Genomic DNA, 22,403 nt, shown 5'->3' on the forward strand with positions numbered 1-22,403 from the left:
GTAACTTCTTGTCATAACTGCGTTTCATAGAATCCTGGTAAGTCATGAGATTCTGTAGGGCTTCATCTCTAAGGTCCTCCACCATGGCTCTGTCGCGAGCCAAGATGTCAGCATTGACCTCTGTGGAGATGGCTTGTGAGCGCACTGTTGGGGCGATTATTTCAGTTGGGAGTACTGCTTCCATTCCATATGCCAATGAAAAGGGTGACATTCCTGTTGAACGACGGGTGGTTGTCCTATAAGCCCAAAGCACCCCTGGTAACTGTTTGACCCAGTTTCCTTTAGCTGATTCAAGCCTTTTCTTCAACGTGTCCAGAATAACCCGGTTCGTTTATACGCCGGCCCATTTCCCCGGATAGTAGGGTGTGGAGAAGTTATGCCATATCTTCAGGGATTTGCAGAAGATGTGGATCTCAGCAGAATCAAACTGGCGGCCGTTGTCCGATACCATTTCAGCTGGGACACCGAATCGGCACACAATATCGCGCCAGATGAACCGTTTGACGTCTGAAGACTGAATCTGACTCAAGGATACAGCTTCAACCCACTTCGTGAAGTAATCAGTTGTGACCAAGAGAAACCTCACATTACCTGGGGCCTTAGGTAAAGGACCCACAATGTCGAGTCCCCACTTAGTAAATGGCCAAGGGCTAAGTATGGGATGAAGCTCATTCGCAGGAAGCTTAATGATCCGAGCATGTTTACGCATGGTACACATATCCGACAAACGTTTGGCATCTTTTGCATATATGGCCACCAATATCCTTGGGTGAGAGTTTTGTGAGCGAGGCTCCGACCACCAGAATGATTACCACAAATGCCTTCATGAATTTCTTTTAAAATCTGTTGTCCCTGTTCAGGAGTAAGGCACCGGAGGAGTGGGCTTGAACCCATGGGTTTTCTGTAAAGGTAGGACCCCCCCTCCGAGGTAGGTAACAACACAAACTGCCATGCATCCCATTTGACTTTGTCCGATAAAGCCCTGTCTAAGGGGAGTTCTCCAGTTCGTAAGAATTCAACCATATTCTGATGCCAATCGGGAAGTAGAAGTTCCATTGACTCAATGTCGGAAAACTGATCATCTGGTATTTCAGGAGCATTGTCAGCAAGATCCGTTTCGGAATTAGTTGCAGAGTCTTCCTCCTGTATAACCTCATTTTCCGCCACTGCAGAGTCAGTATCCACCGTGGGGAAGATGTCGGCATCCTCCTCATGGCTGCGAGGAGAACCCTGAGTGGGATGCTCTTGGTGCTTGTCCCGCTTTTGTTTGCTGCGTAGTGATCGTGATAAATCGCGTGAATGCCGCGCGATTCGGCAAAGAGACGTCGACCATATCGACAATGGGAGGTCAATGCTAGGCAGTAACTGGACCTCTACCCTGATATTGCGAGGTTCAATTGAATCAACTGCTGCTGAAAGGTAGGCCAATGCATAAGCGTGCCGAACATCATTCCTTGGTCTTTGCGAAATTGAGATGCGCTCAAATTTTGCAGCGAGATCGCGTATCACATCTAAATAAGCCGCCATTCGCTCATCTCGTGCTTGATATGACCCTCCAAACTGACAAGCAACTAGCTTAGAGTCCGTTATACCATATTGATTTCCTTTGCCCCATTTCGAAATACCGCTCATTCCAAATATTGCTGCCTCATATTCGGCTTCATTGTTGGAAGCAGGAACGCAAAGTCGGACGGACCTCTCGATTCGGCTACCGTTTGGGTCGACTATCACACAACCGATCCCGAACCCCTTCCTATTACTTGAACCATCTATATACACAACCCACGCCTCGCCTACGGTGAAATTCTCTTCAACGGAGTCAGGTTGGTGGTTGGGAAAATCTGGCAGTTGTTCTTCCTCGAATAACTCGGGTGAAACCACGATATCTTCTACCGGGAAATCCGCCATCAAAGAAGCTAATGCATGACCTTTTTCTGCAGTGCGAGGCTCATATAAGATGTGGTAAGCACTTAGGTAGCTAGACCAATCAGCAAGGCGGCCAGACTCTTCGGCTCGTCCGAGTGCCTTGCAAAGGGGATATTCTATATACACTTTAACCACACATCCCTGAAAATATGGCTTAAGTCTACGTGCTGCATGCACCAGGGCAAGCGCGATTTTCTCAATTTTAGAATATCTACTCTCTGATCCAGTCAACATTTTGCTAATGAAGTATATTGGGCGCTCCTCCGAGTTGTCCACAAACAATACTGCACTTACTGCGATCTCGGAAGCTGCTAAATAAATTCCAATGTCTTGGCCAGTTTGCGGACTAACCAGGACGGGGGGTGATACCAAATATGCTTTAATTTCTTTAAAAGCCCTATCACATTCCTCGTTCCAAAACCGAGGCACTGTCTGGCGTTTTTGAAAAATGGCCTGCATCGATCTGAATACTTTGATATAAATCTATTCAGGGCTGCCAATCGATCGGCGAGCAGCTGAATTTCTTTTTTATTCGATGGTGGGGACATTTCGAGGATGGCCCGAATCTGTTCAGGGTTTGCCTCAATACCCCGTCGAGTCATCAGAAAACCTAAGAACTTTCCAGATGCTAACCCAAAAGAACACTTCGAAGGGTTCAACTTCAGTTTATATCGTACGAGCCTATCGAATACCTCTTGTAAATTCTAAAGGTGATCGGGTGTTTCTTTGGATTTGACCATCATGTCATCGATGTAAACTTCCATGATACGCCCAATCAGATCGGCAAACATAGTATTCATCATCCTCTGATAGGTGGCGCCTGCATTTTTCAGACCGAATGGCATGACTCTAAAGCAATACAGGTCGTGGTTTGTTATGAACGCCGTGTGTTCCTGGTCCTCCTCAAGCAGAGATATTTGGTTATAACCAGAGGAAGTGTCCATGAACGACAAACGCTCGAAACCCGAGGTCGTATCGACTAGATCTGAGATGCGAGGTAATGGGTATGGATACACTGGGCAAGCTTTGTTTAGGTTGGTGAAGTCAATGCAAACCCTGAGCTTCCCATTTTTCTTTGGAACTGCGATGATATTGGATACCCAAGTCGGGTATTGGATGCGCTTTGATGAACCCTCTCCCAAGCGGTTTACCAATCTCGCCATTGACCTTCCGTTTTAAACTTCGGGCCATCCGCCTTTGGTCTTTGTCTAACCGGTTTGAATCTCGGGTCAATATCGAGCCTGTGGCAAGCGACATCTGTGTCGACTCCGGGCATTTGGTTGATATCCCAGGCAAATATTTCTTGATAATCCCATAACAGGTGAATTAGAGCTTTTTTTTCGGTTGGAGGTAAGTCGGCATCGATGAAAGTAGTTTCGTTGCTCTCGCCCCCTATCTGAACTTCCTCCAACTGATCGATCGAGGAACCTTCTCCAGAGCGTCGGGCTTCTCGTACCTGATAAGCCCAACATTTCTGTAATTGCTATTTGGCGTGATCAACTTGGAGGATCGTGTTGCCCCGGACTTTGGATTTTCGTGTATCTTCTAGTGCCAAATCATGACACTGATGTGACATCATCTGGTCACTGCGGATCTTACATACTCCTGTAGGCGTGGGGAATTTCAACGCCTGGTGGAAGGTGGATACAACAGCCTGATTTGCATGGATCCAATCCCTACCAAAAATTGCATTGTAACAAGAACCACAATCTATCAAAAGGAAATTTATCCCAACAGATTGATGCCCAACTGTGACAAGGAGATGAACCTTTCCAATGGCATGGGCTGGTTCGCCGTTGAATCCAATGATTGGGTTACGGTCTTCTATGATCAAGTCCTCTGAAAGTTTCATTCGGAGTAAATACCCGTGAATAACACGCTTAGCCGAAGCTTCTGTGGTGATAAGAATCTTCTGCACCCTAAAGATTCCTATCCATGCAGTAATGATAACAACGTCATTGTGAGGGTAATACACCATTTTTTCATCATTCTCAGTGAACTTCAACTCGTGACCTTCATAGGTTTCCGTATTGATACCTTGGTCAAAATTGAAACTGTTGACCTGGTAATGATCTTGTATATGACGAAGTTTCAAAGCGTGTTTCTATCTTGCTACGACGACGGCGAGACGCTATCGACACGCTGGCGTGGCATACATCGATAACGTTGTGTTTCACCAAGTTGATATGGGCTGACCGAGGTTTGTTTTGAACAAACTCGATGAAAGCAGTCCCCAACGTCAGCGGGCGTTGAACTTCTTTCTTCAAAGCTCTGCGAGGATCTGTTTCATGCCCAATATCATCGTGATATTTGCATTTTCGATTTTTATCCCTACCGTAGGATCTTACGGTAGCGGCGAAATGGGCAAGATAACATTTTTTAGTTCTGATTTTTTCGTACAGGTCTGCAAGGCCAAGAGTTAGGGTGAATACCTTTTCCTCTATATTTGGGGCCTTTATATTATTCTGAGTACTCCTCTTGTTACCTTGACTGGCAATCTTATCCTTTGTGGAGTCCTTGGAAGCGGGATCTGCGCCATCCTTTCTCTGTCGAGACTTTTGATCATCTTCCACTCGAACGTACCCTTCCACTCGGGCGAATAAATCGAAAAGGGGTGGTAGGCGGCTTCGAGAGAGAGTTTGTAAAGTACATCTCTGTCGAAATGCAACGCTTGATGGAATGTTTGTATTATGAAAAGCATCACTCACATCCCGAACCCGGTGAAGTTTCTGAACCGTCGTACCAAACTCTTAATTGTTTCGCCTTTCTCCATAGCGAGATTGAACAGTGTGCTCGAACTCTTCTTCGTCTTCATGTTGTACTGAAAACGTTCAATGAACATATCGCTGAGCTTGGTAAATGAATCAATTGAACGCGGAGGCAACTTGTTGAACCAGGATAGTGCGTATCCTTTCAACGTCGCTGGAAAAATAGGACACATTAACGACTCATGAAATTCCCATAAGGTCATAGCCGCTTGGTAGCTCATGACGTGCTCGTTCGGACAACCATCCACGTCATCGTAAGTCGGAAGAGGGGGCTGTTTGAATGCCTCAGGATGAGCACAGTCCCGAATGTCATTTACAAAGGGTGAAAATTTCGGACCTCGCACAGTCCCTTCCAAGAGTGGATCGTCTCGAATGGTTTGCCTGGTCACGGCTTGGTTAATCAATTCCTTAACCCTTTGTTCATTCATATTCTCACAGCTGTCCTCATCTTGATTCTCTTCTCTCCAGATCCGTTCATCGCGGGCTAAGATTCGAAAGGGATTCGGTCGTTGCCGATGTTCGATTCTACCCCGCCTTCTGCCTGCCACTCTGTTAGCAGGTAGCGGACTCTCATTCCGATTTGTGTGTTGGGATTCATATCTTGATCCATACACATCCACGGATGCTGGCGTTTTCGAACTGGAACTCAATGCATTTGCTGGCGTTCCAGATTGTTGTGACTGGTGTGTCTGAGGATTTGTTCCCAAACGATCCCAGACATTGTTTGACTGTGAATGAGTGTGGACAGACATGATAGGGTGGACATTCCGGCTTTGGCTTGGATCTCTAGCTTGACCATTATTGTGAATAAGGTTTTGGCCATTATTAGGATCTTCGCGTTGTCCCGGTTCGGCCCGTTGCCTTTGCCTACGTGCAGACAAAGGGGACTCGACCGATTGGTGCTCCGCAGGGTCTCTAAGCTGTTTGCCTAGTTGATTTCTCAAATTTTTGTTTTCCGCAACTACTCTTGTCAAAAGAGAGATTAGAGCTGGATCCGATTGGTATTGCAAGTTCCGGATGGAGGTGCGTGGGTTAGCACGTCAGCCTCCCTGGCCCCTTATTAGACGTCGTGCAGTAGCATAACGGGTGGGTTCAGCAGGACCATCCCTGACGTGGATTCTGGCGGCTCGTGCCGCGACAAGATTCGCGGCGGGGACATGGGGATTAGATTCCCGAGTCCCTAATGGCTCCAGAGTGTGTGGAACTACTTGCATACCTGTTTCCTCCGTTCTGAGAGAAAGATCTACGACGGCTCGACTGCCCCACCTCTGTAGTGGTGCCTGGAATAGTCTCCATGTTTTGCAGAGTTGCTACACGCCGACTGGCAGCTTCTGTATTACTCATCGCAATTTGTTCAGCCATGGTAAAAAGGACATATGGAAAATAAGGCCGATGATATCAAACTCCAACAGAATACCACGTGGTCGTGGGTTCGGTCCCCACAGACGGCGCCAAAGAATGTCAGGGCAAAACGTTAACCCGACACTCCCGATGTGATGGTGCTTCCGAAGGCTCGAAAGAGATGGGGGATTGGGATTTTTGAGGAAGAGAGACTGCACCAATGTTCTGGTTGCCTATGTACCCAGTGAGGAATCCGGGATCAAGTCTCTTTTTCACGTAGTTCTGGAGGATGCAGAAGCCTCCTTATATATAGCAATCCCCTGCCTTGGCGGCCAATAAAGGGATTCTCAGAGATTGCCTTCCTTGATGAATCCTAGTATGATCCTATCTAAAATAGGATCATTCCCCAAGATTTCATTCTATCCTTGTGCAAGATCTTATCGGATTGCACTAGGATTTTTAGCTTCCGCGGATCGGATTATTGGATCAGAATCATCCGAACGGATTGGATCCATGGATCTGGGCCACTCGGATAGGCCCTAGACCTGTTCTGAACTTTATTGGATTAGAAGACCGAACGATCCAAAAGTGTTTATTTGGACAGTCACTGGACTGGTCCGCCGCTGGGCCCATATCCGGTCCATGGTTCGAGTACACTTTAGACTGGAAATATAATGTATGGTACACACAGAAATCATTTCAAAAAATTGCGTTGGTACAATGGTACCTACCCATCTAAATGTCTCACTACAACAATCATTTCTAAGAATTCATTTTCTAACTTTCCATGCTCCCGCAGTCATGCCGAACAACCAAGAGTTCATTTGCAAATTTCATCAACATAATACATTTTTTTTTGGTAAATTAGTTTGTGGAATATGCACTAATATTGATTAAATTACAGGCTGTGAAATACCTTTTCAAATATATTTATTCGCACCATGGCAGAGCAGCAAAAATTGAATTGGACAAAGAACACAACTAGCGTATTGAAGTGTTTTTTTTCTTATTGAAGTTTTTTGTCATACCTCTACCTATATTAATCTAAAACATGTTACATAATATATCCATTCAAACAAATATAATATGTTACTATTCTAATTCACATGCGTTCATTCCTTTGATTTTTTCCACCCCAATTTTCTTTCCTAGCACGGGCAATGCATGTGCCCATTTACTAGTAGATTCTTAGTTAGGATAGATTTTATCTTCTCATATGTAATAGTTGTATGGAGAGAATAACGTAGGATTTCCTTGATTTTAGGTTCCTTGATTGTAGGTTATATCCTTGTATAGTTGTATATTCAAATTTCGAATTTACTTCCTTGTAATACATGTAAATTATCTATAAATAAATATTTTCTCCTTGGTCTTCTTAAGGAAGCCAACCAAATCAATTCTCAATTCTATATGGTATCAGATTTCTAACAAAAATAAAATAAAATAAATGGCTTCACCTTCCCCTCCAAGTTCCACTTTCGTAATCCCCAATACAAACTCGATTTTGGACCCTTTTTCCATGCATCATTCCGATAATCCAACAGCGGTTTTGGTCTCTCCAGTCCTCTCCGGTGACAACTATGGCACTTGGTCTCGTGCTATTAGCATGGCCTTGCGAGCAAAAAATAAGCTTGGCTTTGTTGATGGCACACTCAAGAAACCGTCTGAAGAGAAAGGTGTCCCAAATTGGGCTCGATGCAATGACCTTGTTAGTAGTTGGATATTGAATTTTGTGTCGATGGATATTCGTCATAGCATTCTTTATGTCAAAACTGCTGCAGAAATATGGGAAGATCTCAAGGAACGCTTCTCATAATCAAACTCACCAAAGATTTATCAACTCAAGCAATTAATCTCCACCCTCAAACATGACGGTTCTACTGTATCGGTTTACTTTACTCAATTAAAATCTTTATGGGATGAGCTTAACTCTATTGTTACTATTCCCCCATGTGTTTGTGGTTATGGTAAGACCATCATTGAACATTACCATCAAGATCGTGCAATGGAGTTCCTCCAAGGACTTCATGATCGTTTCTCTGCTATCCGCAGTCAAATACTTTTAATGGATCCATTTCCAACCATCCAACGGATCTATTCTCTAGTCCGCCAAGAAGAGAAACAACAAGAAATAAATGTTGTTATGATTCCTTCTATTGATTCCACTGCTCTCCATGTGCGTCAATATGACTCTCGTCCTTCCTATCGATCACTATACAAAAAGGGCTAGACCTTTTTGTGAACATTGCAACAAACATGGACACACCAAAAGCACCTTCTACAAGATTCATGGATATCCACCTAAAACCAAAGAAAATGTGGTTGCCGCTATACTACCTGCACCAGCCCCTCCACCATTGACAATTGAACAGTATAGTTGTCTCTTCACCATGCTGTCAAATGACGAATCTGCAATGCCCATGGCAAATCTAGCAAGTTCAATTCTTCCTTTTTCCTCTTCGTCATGGATTATTGACTCGGGAGCATCTAATCATATTTGTTTTAATCTAGCTTTATTTAAATCATATATCATTGCGCCAAAGAATTTTTCAATTCAATTGCTAGATGGAACTCACTCATTAGTACATCACATTGGTACTGTTGTCTTTTCACCAACTCTTATATTTGATAATGTATTTCACATACCTTCTTTCAAATTTAATCTTTTAACAATATCTCAACTAACACATTCTCTTAGTTGTGATGTTATTTTCTCACCATCTCAATGTATATTTCAGGACCAACGGACTTTGAAACAGATTGGTTGGGGTGATTCTCGAGATGGCCTATATTATCTAAATAAAGATTCTGCATTCTTCATTCTTGGCAGAAACAAGTTTGATCTTTGGCATTGGCGCCTCGGTCACCCATATATGTCTCGTTTTAAATTTTTAGTTAAAACATTTGAACCAATTAAATCTGATTTTGAATGTTCTTGTAATGTTTGCCCACTAACAAAGCAAACTCGTTTACCTTTTAATAAAAGTATTACTTCTAGTACTAATCCTTTTGAATTAATTCACTGTGATATTTGGGGGTCATTCTCTATGTCTTCTCATAGTGGTGATCGTTTTTTTCTCACTATAGTAGATGATTATTCACGTTGCACTTGGATTTATTTAATGAAAGCAAAATCAGAAACCATGAAATTACTGCTTTATTTTTTTAATCTTGTAAATAGGCAGTTCAATAAAAAGATCAATAATATTCATTCTGGAGGTGGTGATACTTTTCTCCCCCAACTCCAAAAATTTCGGTCAGATAATGGAACCGAATTTTTTATCCACACCTCTTCAATCATGGTTTCAACTAAATGGCATAATACACCAACGTAGCTACGTTGCGACCCCTCAACAAAATGGAATTGTTGAGCGAAAACATCACCATCTTCTTAATGTAGCCCGCGCTATCAGATTCCAAGCGCATCTGCCTTTAGAATTTTGGGGAGAATGCATATTAACAGCCGCATATTTAATAAATAAAATGCCTACTCCTATCCTAGGTCACAAATCTCCACACCAAATTTTGTTTGGTGCTCCTCCTTTTTACTCCTCTTTGCGAGTTTTCGGATGTTTATGTTTCAGTAAGAACATGAATATCAAAAATAAATTTGATGCACGTGCCAAACCAAGCATTTTCATAGGATATCCATATGGCCAAAAAGGTTATCGCATCTATGATATCACAACCCGTAAAATATATACATCTTGTGATGTTATTTTTTACGATGACAAATTCCCTTATCAGGACATCCCCACCAAATCCGTGGATTCACATGTGTTTGTCAAACCAATACTTGATGACACATCATATGATCTTCCATTATCATAAAGTCCTTCTCCACTCAGTTCTATTACACCTGAGTTACCTCAACAAAATACTTTTCACTCGGTTCTCTTATTCCCGAATCGTCCTCCTCAAACTCTCAAGCTTCTACAGATGAACCAACACCAACATCTCCCATAATTGATCAAACTTCTACAGATGAACCAACACCAACATCTCCCATGATTGATGCTACTCTTCCTCCACGAGTTCGACGCCCTCCTATTAAGTTAGGAGATTATGTTTGTTCATCTACATCACGTGCAACAAATTTTCCCATTGCAAATTATTTCTCTCTTTCTCAATTAAAACAACACCATCGTGTGTTTCTCACAAACATTTTAACTAAAGAGGAACCAACCTCTTTTACTCAAGCAATGAAAATTCCAGAATGGCGTGATGCCATGGCTACATAAATCAAAGCTTTAGAAGATAATAACACTTAATCTTTGTGCATTTTACCAGCCGGAAAACAAGCAATAGGTTGTAAATGGATTTGTAAAATCAAATACCGCTCTGACAGTTCCATTGAAAGATTCAAAGCACGACTAGTTGCAAAAGGATATACCCAAGGTATCGACTATCATTATACGTTTGCACCTATTGCAAAGTTAGTGACAGTTCGTCTTCTTCTCTCTATTGCAGCTATCAAGGGTTAGTCTCTTCATCAACTAGATGTCAACAACGCATTTCTTCAATTCCAAGGAGATCTTAATGAAGAAGTGTACATGAAATTACCTCCCGAGTTCTCTAGTAATGGGGAGACCCGCGTTTGCAAACTAAACAAATCCTTATATGGTCTTAAACAGGCTTCTCAACAATGGTTCTCTAAATTCATTCTCCTCGACACTCATTAGAAAGGGATTCACTCAATCCATTGCAGACTATAGTCTCTTCACATACATTAAGGGAAATATATCTCTTTTTGTTCTTGTTTATGTTGATGACATAATCATCACTGGAAATAATAATGATGCAATTTCCAATCTCAAATCATTTCTAGAAAAATCATTCTTCATAAAGGATCTTGGTAAATTACAATATTTTCTAGGCATTGAAGTTTCTCGCTCAAAACGTGGAATTTTTCTATGCCAATGAAAATATACACTTGATATTTTAAAAGATACTGGAATGACTAGAGCACGAGTCGCTAGTTTTCCAATGGAACAACAACTCCAGTTATGTCCTACTGATGGAGAACCTCTTGTTGATCCAACATCTTATCGTCGCTTAATAGGGCGATTTCTTTATCTCACTGTAACACGACCACACATTCAGTATGCCGTCAACACATTAAGTCAATTCATGAAAACCCATCATACCGTTCACCTTGATGCTGCCAATCGCATTCTTCGTTATCTCAAGGGTTCTGTTGGCAAAGGCATACTCTTATCCACATCAAGTTCACTCCACCTTAGTGGATATACTGATTCTGATTGGGCGAGTTGCCCAACTACCCGTCGTTCCACCACAGGTTATTTCACAATGCTGGGTTATAATCCAATCTGAAAACCAAGAAGCAACCCACAGTATCTCGGTCTTCAGCTGAAGCTAAATACCGTGCCCTCGCTACTCTATCATGTGAATTACAATGGCTCAAATCTCTCCTCACTGATCTTGGCATAGATCACCCACAACCAATTTCAATTCACTACGACAGTCAAGCTGCTATTCACATAGCAGAAAATCCTGCTAGTGGAAAATATCTTAAGATCTTTGCAGCACCAAACCTGACCCCTTTCTTTCTTTCCTCAATGCTTAAAGTTTTAAACCTCGAGAACCCACAAATATGACAAGAAACCTTAGATTTGTAGTCTCCCCAATATAACATACAATCATTTCTGCACGCATCAATTTTATCATACTTCAATCCTAAATCTTTGATTATCTTATCCGCATGATACATATTTTTTGGTGTGTTATTCCCACTTGGAAGCACCAACTGGAATAGTTGAAGCAACGCAGTAAAACTTTGGTCAGTCCACCCATGTGTGATCTTCAAATTAAATAATTTCACTACAAATCTAAGAACGGTGAAGTCTTTATTTCCAGCATACAATTCACTCATCGCCTTAAGCAAATTAGAACTAAACTTAACATCTTCAAATAAGTCATTTTCAAATAAGTCCTTTTGTTCATTATGTTCTCCCATTAGCGTGTCCAAATTATCACCACCAAGTTCCCCCACCACAGTGTTAAGGGCATTAGCCATGTCTGTTTCATTATATGCATTATCACGAAAACTTAATCCTTGTTCAACATACTGATTTTGTGCTACTTCACCATGCATGAACCACACAATATATGTTTCGTTAAAGCCATGCCTAAAACAATCTACTTTGACATCATCATGGGTCTTGGCCAGTCCTTGGTTTAGGCATTTGCCACATGGACAGGTATGACCTTTTTATTACGATGGTGTATCTTCGTGAACTCCACAAATTTCTCTAAACCAGCAATAAAACGTTTATTTGGATATTTTAAGGAAATCCAACTCTTATCTATCGATGAAGCGAAAGCATCCATACCACTATATATAACAAAGAAGAGCTAGTATGTAAGAAGCATCAACCAAATCAAATAATTAGGCATCAAATAATTAGGCACAAGAAAATCAGATGAACCAGTTTATATAGACGAAAATCACGAGACTAGCTTATTTCCCATTACTTCATGAAACTGAAACACACACACACATGCATTTTTAGTGAGATCGGCTTCTATCCCTTTTTTCCACTAAAATAAACAATGTATCAACCATTAAGGCATATGGTGAACTTCGAGGCCCACCAATTAACTTGTCCAGTCTTCAGATAGACAAATGTCCTCGAATGGAAGAAGATCACTCATACTAATCAATGCTCCTAAACAAGTGAGTCTACAATTTCAAATCTCACCAGTCCACCTTAAATCCCCAATTCATGCATACTTTCTCATTCACAAACATTGATCACTCCATTAAATATCATTCTAGTTGCACTACACATACATCAAACCATACAACACTCAGACAAGTATATAAGGATTGCTCATTTACAATATCGACAAAAGCAAAACATAGAACATTACACAGACAAATACCCTTGGCAAAAAAATTCATGAATTCAAATATAAACTCCATCACCCAATTTCGACATTAAATGCAAATAAATATAAAATAAAAAAAATACCTATACTCCCAAGTTTGGAACCCATATTTATACAACACATAATGAAGAGGTTCCCAATAATTGAAAACTTCATCACAATCACTTATAATATTAGAAGTAGCACTCCAGTATCTCAACACACCCAAACAGACAAACACAGCAAAACAGCTCAATTTCTTTTTATTCCCATTTTCTTCTTCTGAGTTTTCAAGTTTATCTAGTTTCATAGTAGTGGTTTTGAGTAATGAATAATAATCGGCAATGGATAGATAATCGGCAGTAGAGAGGGGAGCTCTGTTTGTTTTTTTAGGCTTTTAGTTTTTTAAGAGAGCGAATGAGGGGAGAGATTTACGAGAGATAAAACTCATAAAAGAGGAAGACGTCTGGTTTCATAGCAATTAAATTCGGTATAAAACGGTAATAAAATCAATGGAAAGAAACCACTAAAATCAAGCACCCAAATTATACTGAAGCAATAAATTAAAACATGCCAAGGAAAAACAAATAATCGATTTTATTATACTAAACCAAATTAAGAAGTGAGAAGGTTACCACAATTGCAGAGAGAGAAGGAAAGTTTGTGTTTGAGATTGAATAATCACTCGAACCTAGACAGAAAATCAAGTTGCAAAACCAAATTATTTAAAGTTTATTCATTTTAAATAATTGAATAATAAAGTTTGAGATTGAAAAGTACCATCTTCAAACTCACAAAGGAATCGCGGAATTGCAGTCTTAAATGTAAGCCGACGATTTCTTTTCTTTTAGTACAAAACTTTTGGGGGGAGATTTTCACCTTGGTGCCTAAATGTAAGCCGACGATTTCCTGGAAATTTTTATTACCTAAATAACAATAGAGCCACTGAGAAGAAATTTGGGATTTTAGGGTTGAATTTTGCTACGGATTAGATCCCTAAGAAAACCATCACCGGGTCGGAATAGATAAAAAGTTGGCTGTGACGAGCCTGGGCTTTTTTTGCCGACGGATATTGTGCATCAGCAATAGAAGTATGGACTGGATCCGTAGGCATATCTATTTTGGATCCGTCGAGAAATGTCAATTTTTTAGTAGTGTGCCCTCCAATCTTGCAACTCATGATCTGGATATCGATGTTGTAGACTCCACTCCGCCTACTGCCGAATTTTCCAAGATCGACATGGCTACTCCCGTCTTCAATCCCGACTCTCTCATCAGTACACCGAGCTGCTTAGATGATCCTGAAGTACAAGCTGGCCTTAACACCCTTCTTGAGACCAGATGCCTTGATGTAAACCCTACCAAGACCTCCACCCAGCTTTGTTTTGTAATTGAAATATTGATACAATGATCTGTCTATCTCTTTTAACTGCTTTTAATTTCTTTTGAATTATGGAAAAATAGATCTTTTTGCTTTTTATAAACTCATTTTGTATGCAATACATCTGATATTTATCATACATAAACAGGAAACAAACTCAATTTTGATACCGCTCCTAATCAACATAATATTGATACTTCATATGGGTACTTAATATATATCTTGAATTTAAAAACGAGTTTCGATACCCTTCCAACTAAAAAGCAGTATCGATACTTACTATATATTTTCAATATAAAAAATTAGTTTCGATACCACTCCAGCTAAAAGCAGTATCGATACTTAATATATATTTTGAATATAAAAAACGAGTTTTGATACTGTTTCGGCAGTAAACTGCTTCAACACAACGAGAGCAATGGTAAAGAATGCACTAAGAAACAGAGGAATTTGATGTTGGGGGAGATGAAACTGAACCAAATAATGGCTGCCTACGTACCCAAGATCTATTATCTAGGGATTAAGTTTCAACGTAGTTCCTTATGAAAAATAATGTGGTATTTATATAGGTAGAGTAGAGAATCCTTGTAGCTCAAGTAATCTTGTTGCTTGAGTAATTGTGATAGAATATAATTATCAACTGATAATTATCTTTTTGATAAGAAATGAATCTGGACATAAATCAATGTACATTAGTGACAAGCCATGTGGCTAAGGTTCAGCCTTAGACACATGAGTTAATGGGCCTGTACATTGATCCATGATATTGCAAATTGGATTTTAGCCCTGTTGATTAAACGAATAAAATGGAGACTCCTACTAATGGACGTTTGCCACGTATGTGGGGGTCGAAACACCGCCCCCTCTTTGTCATGCAAACAAAGTTCACATGGCAAAGAAGAGAAGAAAAATCAAGAAAAACTTGGAATAAGAAAAGAGTAAGTGGAATGTATAACAAAGTGTCGTGTGAACGTAAACGATAGGAAAATGGACAATCGGAAAAAATTCGTGAATTATCGAAACGAAATAATGTCAAACTAATGCATACGGGACGTAATGTAGTTAAAAAAATGGCGGAAAAATGCACAGAAAAAATAAAAGATGTACAGAAAAAAATTCAAAAGAAATTGAGTGCCGAACACTGTACCGAACGCATTACGTAACAATGCGAAAGTGGATGTCGACGACGCGTGCCAGCGGAATAGCGATACGAGGATTAGACCGTTGAAATTAAACGTAGGGGCAGTTTCGTAAGAATATGAAGAAAAAGAAGTAAAAATACTAGTTGGAGTCGAAAGTGAAGACTTGCGCGACTAAAACTGTATTTCACCCTGAATGAGATAAGAATCCAGTTTAGATAAGAATCCACCCCGTAAAACTTATCTACGAAATATTATAAAAGTGTATCCGTATTTATTCTTCTCAATAGTAACCCTTATAGAAATATAAATAACGTGCTCAAGAAACTCCTTTGTTATCTTCTTTCGAATTTGATTGCAACTACAAACATGCGTGAATATCATACATCATATATGAGATGTTAGATCTACATCCTGATCTTTCAAACAAATAAAGGGGTTTGATCGAAAAGTGTACTACACACTCTTTGTGGAGGAAATGGTGGCTTGTTGCCCAAAAAGCTATGATTCCTCTGTGCAGCGAGTGAAGACCATGAACCCCTCGCTGTAGATCCTCCTGTATGTCTCGCATTCCTAGCAAAAAAACTAGGAAGGGCTGGATAGGAAGTGAGAAGCCGGTACCACCAACCCACAAGAGAAGTCGACTTCATGGTGTTTAGGTGTTGTAGTGCGGTCGCATGAAGCTGTGTTCATTAAACCTTGTGTGTATGAAGCACGTGATACGGAGTTCTGCGTTGTGCACGATCAAATAACGCATGTCGTTGCGTAAGATCTTGTTACTGAGTTCGTGTTTGTTCTGTGAAGGAGAGATCAACGATGGCGCCCATATTCAAAACGGATAGTAACAAACATGATAAGGTGTAACGCCTGTAAAGGAAGGGCACCGTACCTGTGTTGCACCGATTTGGCCTAGTGAACCCGATTTGTTGAGCTTTCTGACCCGATTTTTTTTTTCTTTGCAGGTAGAAACGACCATATTACACGGATGAAAGATAATCGAGAAAAAAAAAACTCGATGATGATCGTAGACTTGGTGAGGTGGAAAGAAGGTGACAGATACAACAAACGCACGACACCACGGCGATGGTCACTTAAAGAACTACGAAAAATACTAGTACTCGAGAGATTTGAGATGGACCAAGTATATGAATTTGAAACAAAAGTCGAAGAAGATGAAGTAGTAATGGCTTACTCACAATTAAGTTGCGGGAGTGCAATTTCGTTAAGCAAAGAAATTGTGCAATTATTGAGTTATTTTGGGCTGCCGAAGAAAACGGAGAAAAGTTCGGAGACTATGACAAAGCGGTGGCAAAAAAATTCGATAGCATGAAACAGGTATGTCAATATTTTTTTTTACCAGTTAGCTTCAAATTTTGGTTAAGTCTAAAAGACTAACGAAAATATTTGTATTTGTGTCGCAGGTTGAAACGGCGGAATTACGAGCAAAAGATATTGACGAAAAGTTTCGAACGGAAAGATCACAATGCCGTAGAGAAAGAAAAAAATAATAATAAAAAAGCTGAATAAAGTTTTTGCTTAGAAAGTTAACGTAATGCGAATTTTTGCCGCACGGAGAAACGACAGTTGTACGAGCCTCGGTAAGTTTCGCTCAGAAAGTTCGGCTTAATGCTTTATAAAAAATAATGAAGCTGGAGAAAGTTTTCACGAAGAAAGGTGACGTAATGCGAATTCTCGCCGCACGGAGAAACGACAGTTCTACGAGCCTCGGAAAGTTTCGCTCAGAAAGTTCGGCTTAATGCCTTATAAAAAATAATGAAGCTGGAGAAAGTTTTCGCGAAGAAAGGTGACGTAATGCGAATTCTCGCCGCACGGAGAAACGGCGGTATTACGAGCAAATTATATTCAAAAAGAGTTTACGGAGAAAAGTTTTGCACAGAAATACGTCAATTAATGTCGTAGAAGAAATAAAGAAGCTGACAGAAGTTTCATTGAGAAAGAGCGGCACAATGCCTTAGAAAAAAGAATGACTGCGGAAAATAGTTAACCGAAAGCGTTAAGCGAAGCGAATGCAGATTTCGAAGAAGAAAATGAATATTTAATCGAACAACCGTAAGACAATTGACAGAGACAATTGATTGAGTTGACGGAGAAAAGTTTTGCACAGAAATACGTCAATTAATGTCGTAGAAGAAATAAAGAAGCTGACAGAAGTTTCATTGAGAAAGAGCGGTACAATGCCTTAGAAAAAAGAATGATTGCGGAAAATAGTTAACCGAAAGCGTTAAGCGAAGCGAATGCAGATTTCGAAGAAGAAAATGAATATTTAATCGAACAATCGTAAGACAATTGACAGAGACAATTGATTAGGTAATTATGTGAATGTAATACCATAGAGCTAAAACTTCTTTTGATGAAAAATAAAAAAAAATATGGGTTTGTTATTGAATATTGTTGTTGTGTCAGATAACATACCTGCGGAAAACTGACAATGTTGTAGATTTATGCAATTGAAATGAAATAGAACGAGACGCCCCCATGTAGAGAAAAATGCCCCCAATGCTAACTTAACTCGGCAAAATTAGACTAAGCGAGTGTAAAAACGTTAGAACTTCGATTGTCAAAATGAAACGCGGTGACTTAGTCGGATATTGTCGTAGTGATAGTAACGAACTAAGCGAGCGTAAAAACGTTCAAACTTAGACTGGCGAAGTTAAATGTAGTAACTTCGTCAGATTTTGTTGTAGCGATAGTAATGACTAAGCGAGCGTAAAAAGCGTTCAAACTTAGACTGACAAAGCTAAATGTGGTAACTTCGTCAGATTTTGTCGTAGCGATAGTAATGACTAAGCGAGCGTAAAAAGTGTTCAAACTTAGATTGACGAAAAGATGACTGCAAAAGTGATGTGTCAAACCCTTTGCTTCTAACGGCGGCGGAGAGATAAGCCAATGAATCTGCATGACGTAAGTCATTTTGGGGTCTTTGAGTGATAGAGATGCTATCAAATTGTCGAGCAAGATTATGTATCAAACTAAGATAAGTCGTCATACTCTCATCTCTTGCTTCAAAAGACCCACCAAACTGATTTGCAACAAGGCGAGAATCCGTTTATAACTGGAGCTTTCGCGCCCCCAGTGTCAAAGGTGTTCTCAAGGCACAAATGGCAGCCTCATACTCAGCTTCGTTATTTGAATCGGCGAAGCCAAGTCGCACAGATTTCTCAATCTTTTCTCCGCCAGGTTTAACAAAAACACATCCAATTCCAGACCCAGATTTACTATGGGAGCCATCTGAGTAAACAATCCATATGTCAATGGGATTAGGAATTGCGTTTTCATGTTGGTCTTCGTCGCCCCCAATTAGCGGCGGCAGAATGTCTTCCATAGATTTTTCCATCATCAATGAAAAGAACAGCACTAACTGCTTGAGTTGTAGCTGCCAGGTATATGCCACTAGGTTGACCCGATGAAAGACTTGTCAATATAGGAGGACTGACTAAGTATTTCTTCAGTTGTTGCAATGTCATCTCACAATCAATGTTCCAAGTTGCCGCCCTCTTTAATGTCTGGAAGAAGGGATGACAATGATCGAAATATTTAGAAATAAATCTATGAAGAGCGGCAAGCCGACCAGTAAGTCGTTGAATTTCCTTCTTATTTTTGGGTGATGGTATATCAATAACGGCGCGTATCTGATCAGGATTAGCCTCAATACCTCTACGAGTCATGAGGTATCCCAAAAAATTTCCAGAAGAGAAGCCCAAAAGAACATTTGGTGAGATTGAGTCACATGTTATACTTGTTAAGCCTATAAAAAACAAGTTAAAGATCGGAAAGATGATCACCCGTATCCTTCGATTTAACGACTATATCCTCGATATAAGCCTCCATTATTTTTCCCAACAGATCGGAAAAAATTGTATTGAAGAGTGAAATCCATTTCACCCAGAAGATTTAAACAGACAGACGCCCCCGGTCGAGCCTATGTGGAAGATGACACCTGCCATTACCTCTTACAAGAGTTAGAGATTTTAGGCGGTACACACTTTCAGGTCCGACTGGAGATTGTCTTTTTCTTTGCGTGTAACCAACCTATCTAGGTCGGTAGTTTGCCTGGGATTATGGTCTTCCCTCTAGTTGCTTCTGTGACACCTTCCTTCCTTATCGGATCAGACCTGTCTAGGACGACGATTTTCCTCAGGTCAACGAGGTCGGCCTTCCCTATCAAGTCAGTCTCATTTGGGATATTGGTATTCCTTATATTTTCTTCTGTGACACCTTCTTTCCCTGTCTGGTCTGACCTGTCTGGGATGGCAATTTTTCTCAAATTTAAGAGGTTGGCTTTCCCTGTCAGGTCGGTCCAGTCTAGGATGAAGGTTTTCCTTATACTTTCTTCTGTGACGCCTTCTTTTCCTGTCTGGTCGGACCTGTCTAGGATGGCAATTTTCCTCAAATCTGCGAGGTCGGCCTTCCCTGTCAGGTCGGTCCAATATGGGATTAAGGTTTTCCTTATACTTTCTTCCGTGACGCCTTCTTTTCCTGTCTGGTCGGACCTGTCTAGGATGGCAATTTTCCTCAAATCTGCGAGGTCGGCCTTCCCTGTCAGGTTGGTCCAATCTGGGATTAAGGTTTTCCTTATACTTTCTTCCGTGATGCCTTCTTTCCCTGTTTGGTCGGACCTGTCTAGGATGGCAATCGTCCTCAAATCTGCGAGGTCGGCCTTCCCTGTCAGGTCGGTCCAATATGGGATTAAGGTTTTCCTTATACTTTCTTTCATGACGCCTTCTTTCGAAGGCGTTTGTATCGCCGTTTGCGGTAGCGGTGCTGCTGCAGTTGGATGTTGAGAATTGATCCTACCACTAGGAGCAACTCGATTGTTCAATGGTTCTTGCATTGCCCAACTTGAATTTCGAGGGTTGCAATTCCTATTGGCAGGAGGAATATGTTGTCTGTTCGATCTGCTTCTTGTGCTTACCATCTTAATTGTTTCACGTTATAATGGATTCAAAAAACCCACAGACGGCGCCAATTATGTTTCGGCAGTAAATTGCTTCAACACAACGAGAGCAATGGTAAAGAATGCACTAAGAAACAGAGGAATTTGATGTTGGGGGAGATGAAACTGAACCAAATAATGGTTGCCTACGTACCCAAGATCTATTATCTAGGGATCAAGTTTCAACGTAGTTCCTTATGAAAAATAATGTGGTATTTATATAAGTAGAGTAGAGAATCCTTGTAGCTCAAGTAATCTTGTTGCTTGAGTAATTGTGATAGAATATAACTGTCAACTGATAATTATCTTTTTGATAAAAATGAATCTGGACATAAATCAATGTACATTAGTGGCAAGCCATGTGGCTAAGGTTCAGCCTTAGACACATGAGTTAATGGGCCTGTACATTGATCCATGATATTGCAAATTGGGCTTTAGCCCTGTTGATTAAACGAATAAAATGGAGACCCCTACTAATGGACGTTTGCCACATATGTGGGGGTCGAAACAGATACCACTCCACCTAAAAGCAGTATCGATACTTAATATATATTTTGAATTTAAAACCGAGTTTCGATACCACTCCAACTAAAAAGCAGTATCGATACTTAATATATATTTTGAATATAAAAAACAAATTTCGATACCACTCTACCTAAAAGCAATATCGATACTTAATATATATTTTGAATTTAAAATTGAGTTTCGATACCACTCCAACTAAAAGCAGTATCGATACTTAATATATATTTTGAATATAAAAAATGAGTTTCAATACCACTCCACCTAAAAGCAGTATCGATACTTAATATATATTTTGAATTTAAAACCGAGTTTCGATACCACTCCAACTAAAAGCAGTATCGATACTTAATATATATTTTGAATATAAAAAACGAGTTTCGATACCACTCTATCTAAAAGCAGTATCGATACTTAATATATATTTTGAATTTAAAACCGACTTTCGATACCACTCCAACTAAAAGTAGTATCAATACTTAATATATATTTTGAATTTAAAATTGTTTTTCGATACCACTCTAACTTAAAGCAGTATCGATACTTAATATATATTTTGAATTTAAAATTGAGTTTTGATACCACTCCAACTAAAAACAGTATCGATACTTAACATATATTTTGAATATAAAAAACGAGTTTCGATACCACTCCACCTAAAAGCAGTATCAATACTTAATATATATATCGAACAATTGACATTCCTTGATATCTCCCTTTATATTTGAATCATTCTTTTATGACCTGGTATCGAGATGAGAATCTACAAATCACCAGTCCTTATTACTTACCTTTGCACTCTTTGCCATGCATCTATTATAGGAAATAAATATTTACTTTTGACCAACAAACCACTATCTAACAGGCTCAAAAACCAATATTGATTGAATTAAATCATGTTATTAAAGTTTATCTAGTTATTATTCAAACTTCTAACTGTCCCACGCACAATCAACGAAGAATCACTTTTTCCTAAAACAAAAAACCTCGTTTTCATGCTCGCCCACCATTAATACTCCTCTTTTTCTTGCTAATCACCATTAAATTCTCTCGTTTGTATAAACTCTTTCTCCTATAAAAACCCTTTAAAAAACTTGATTTTTAAACATCTCTTACAACTTCCCTACTTATTAACTTACAGAAAACTATGACTTCTATCTCCCTCTTCCTTATTACTTTAGCCACTTTTATGGTTTTGCCCGATTGTTCTCCTCCTCCTCACTGGTCTGATTGCCCCACTACCAACCTTTCCGATGATGAGGAACACACAGAAAAGGAAACTGAAGAAGAACAAGAAAATGAAGATGAAGAAAATGAAGATGAATATGATGATGAATGGTTGAGAGATTGCTATGACTATGCTAAAGGTGACGATGATACTTCCAGCATTGATGATGATGAGGATGATGGTGAAGATGGCAATGATGAAAATGAAGATGAAGAGGAGGATGATGATAACGATGATGATGATGATGATGATT

General features: G+C 39.9%; 2 protein-coding genes across 2 annotated transcripts; both read right to left on the bottom strand.

Moving 5' to 3' along the window:
• Window positions 1–331: 331 nt before the first annotated feature.
• Window positions 332–2,385, bottom strand: LOC147484878 (uncharacterized). Its single transcript, XM_086579839.1, has 2 exons — window positions 730–2,385; window positions 332–682 (listed from the first exon to the last, which is right to left on the bottom strand). The coding sequence occupies exons 1-2, from the start codon at window positions 2,383–2,385 to the stop codon at window positions 332–334; spliced, it is 2,007 nt and encodes a 668-aa protein (XP_086435965.1).
• Window positions 2,386–3,409: 1,024 nt separating this feature from the next.
• Window positions 3,410–3,904, bottom strand: LOC147484879 (uncharacterized). The gene has a single exon (XM_086579840.1). It carries the CDS (start codon window positions 3,902–3,904, stop codon window positions 3,410–3,412), a length of 495 nt encoding a protein of 164 aa, XP_086435966.1.
• Window positions 3,905–22,403: the final 18,499 nt, after the last annotated feature.

The sequence above is a fragment of the Coptis chinensis genome, chromosome 8 (genome assembly GCF_015680905.1).
Source record: "Coptis chinensis isolate HL-2020 chromosome 8, ASM1568090v1, whole genome shotgun sequence".
NCBI classification, from domain to species: domain Eukaryota; kingdom Viridiplantae; phylum Streptophyta; class Magnoliopsida; order Ranunculales; family Ranunculaceae; genus Coptis; species Coptis chinensis.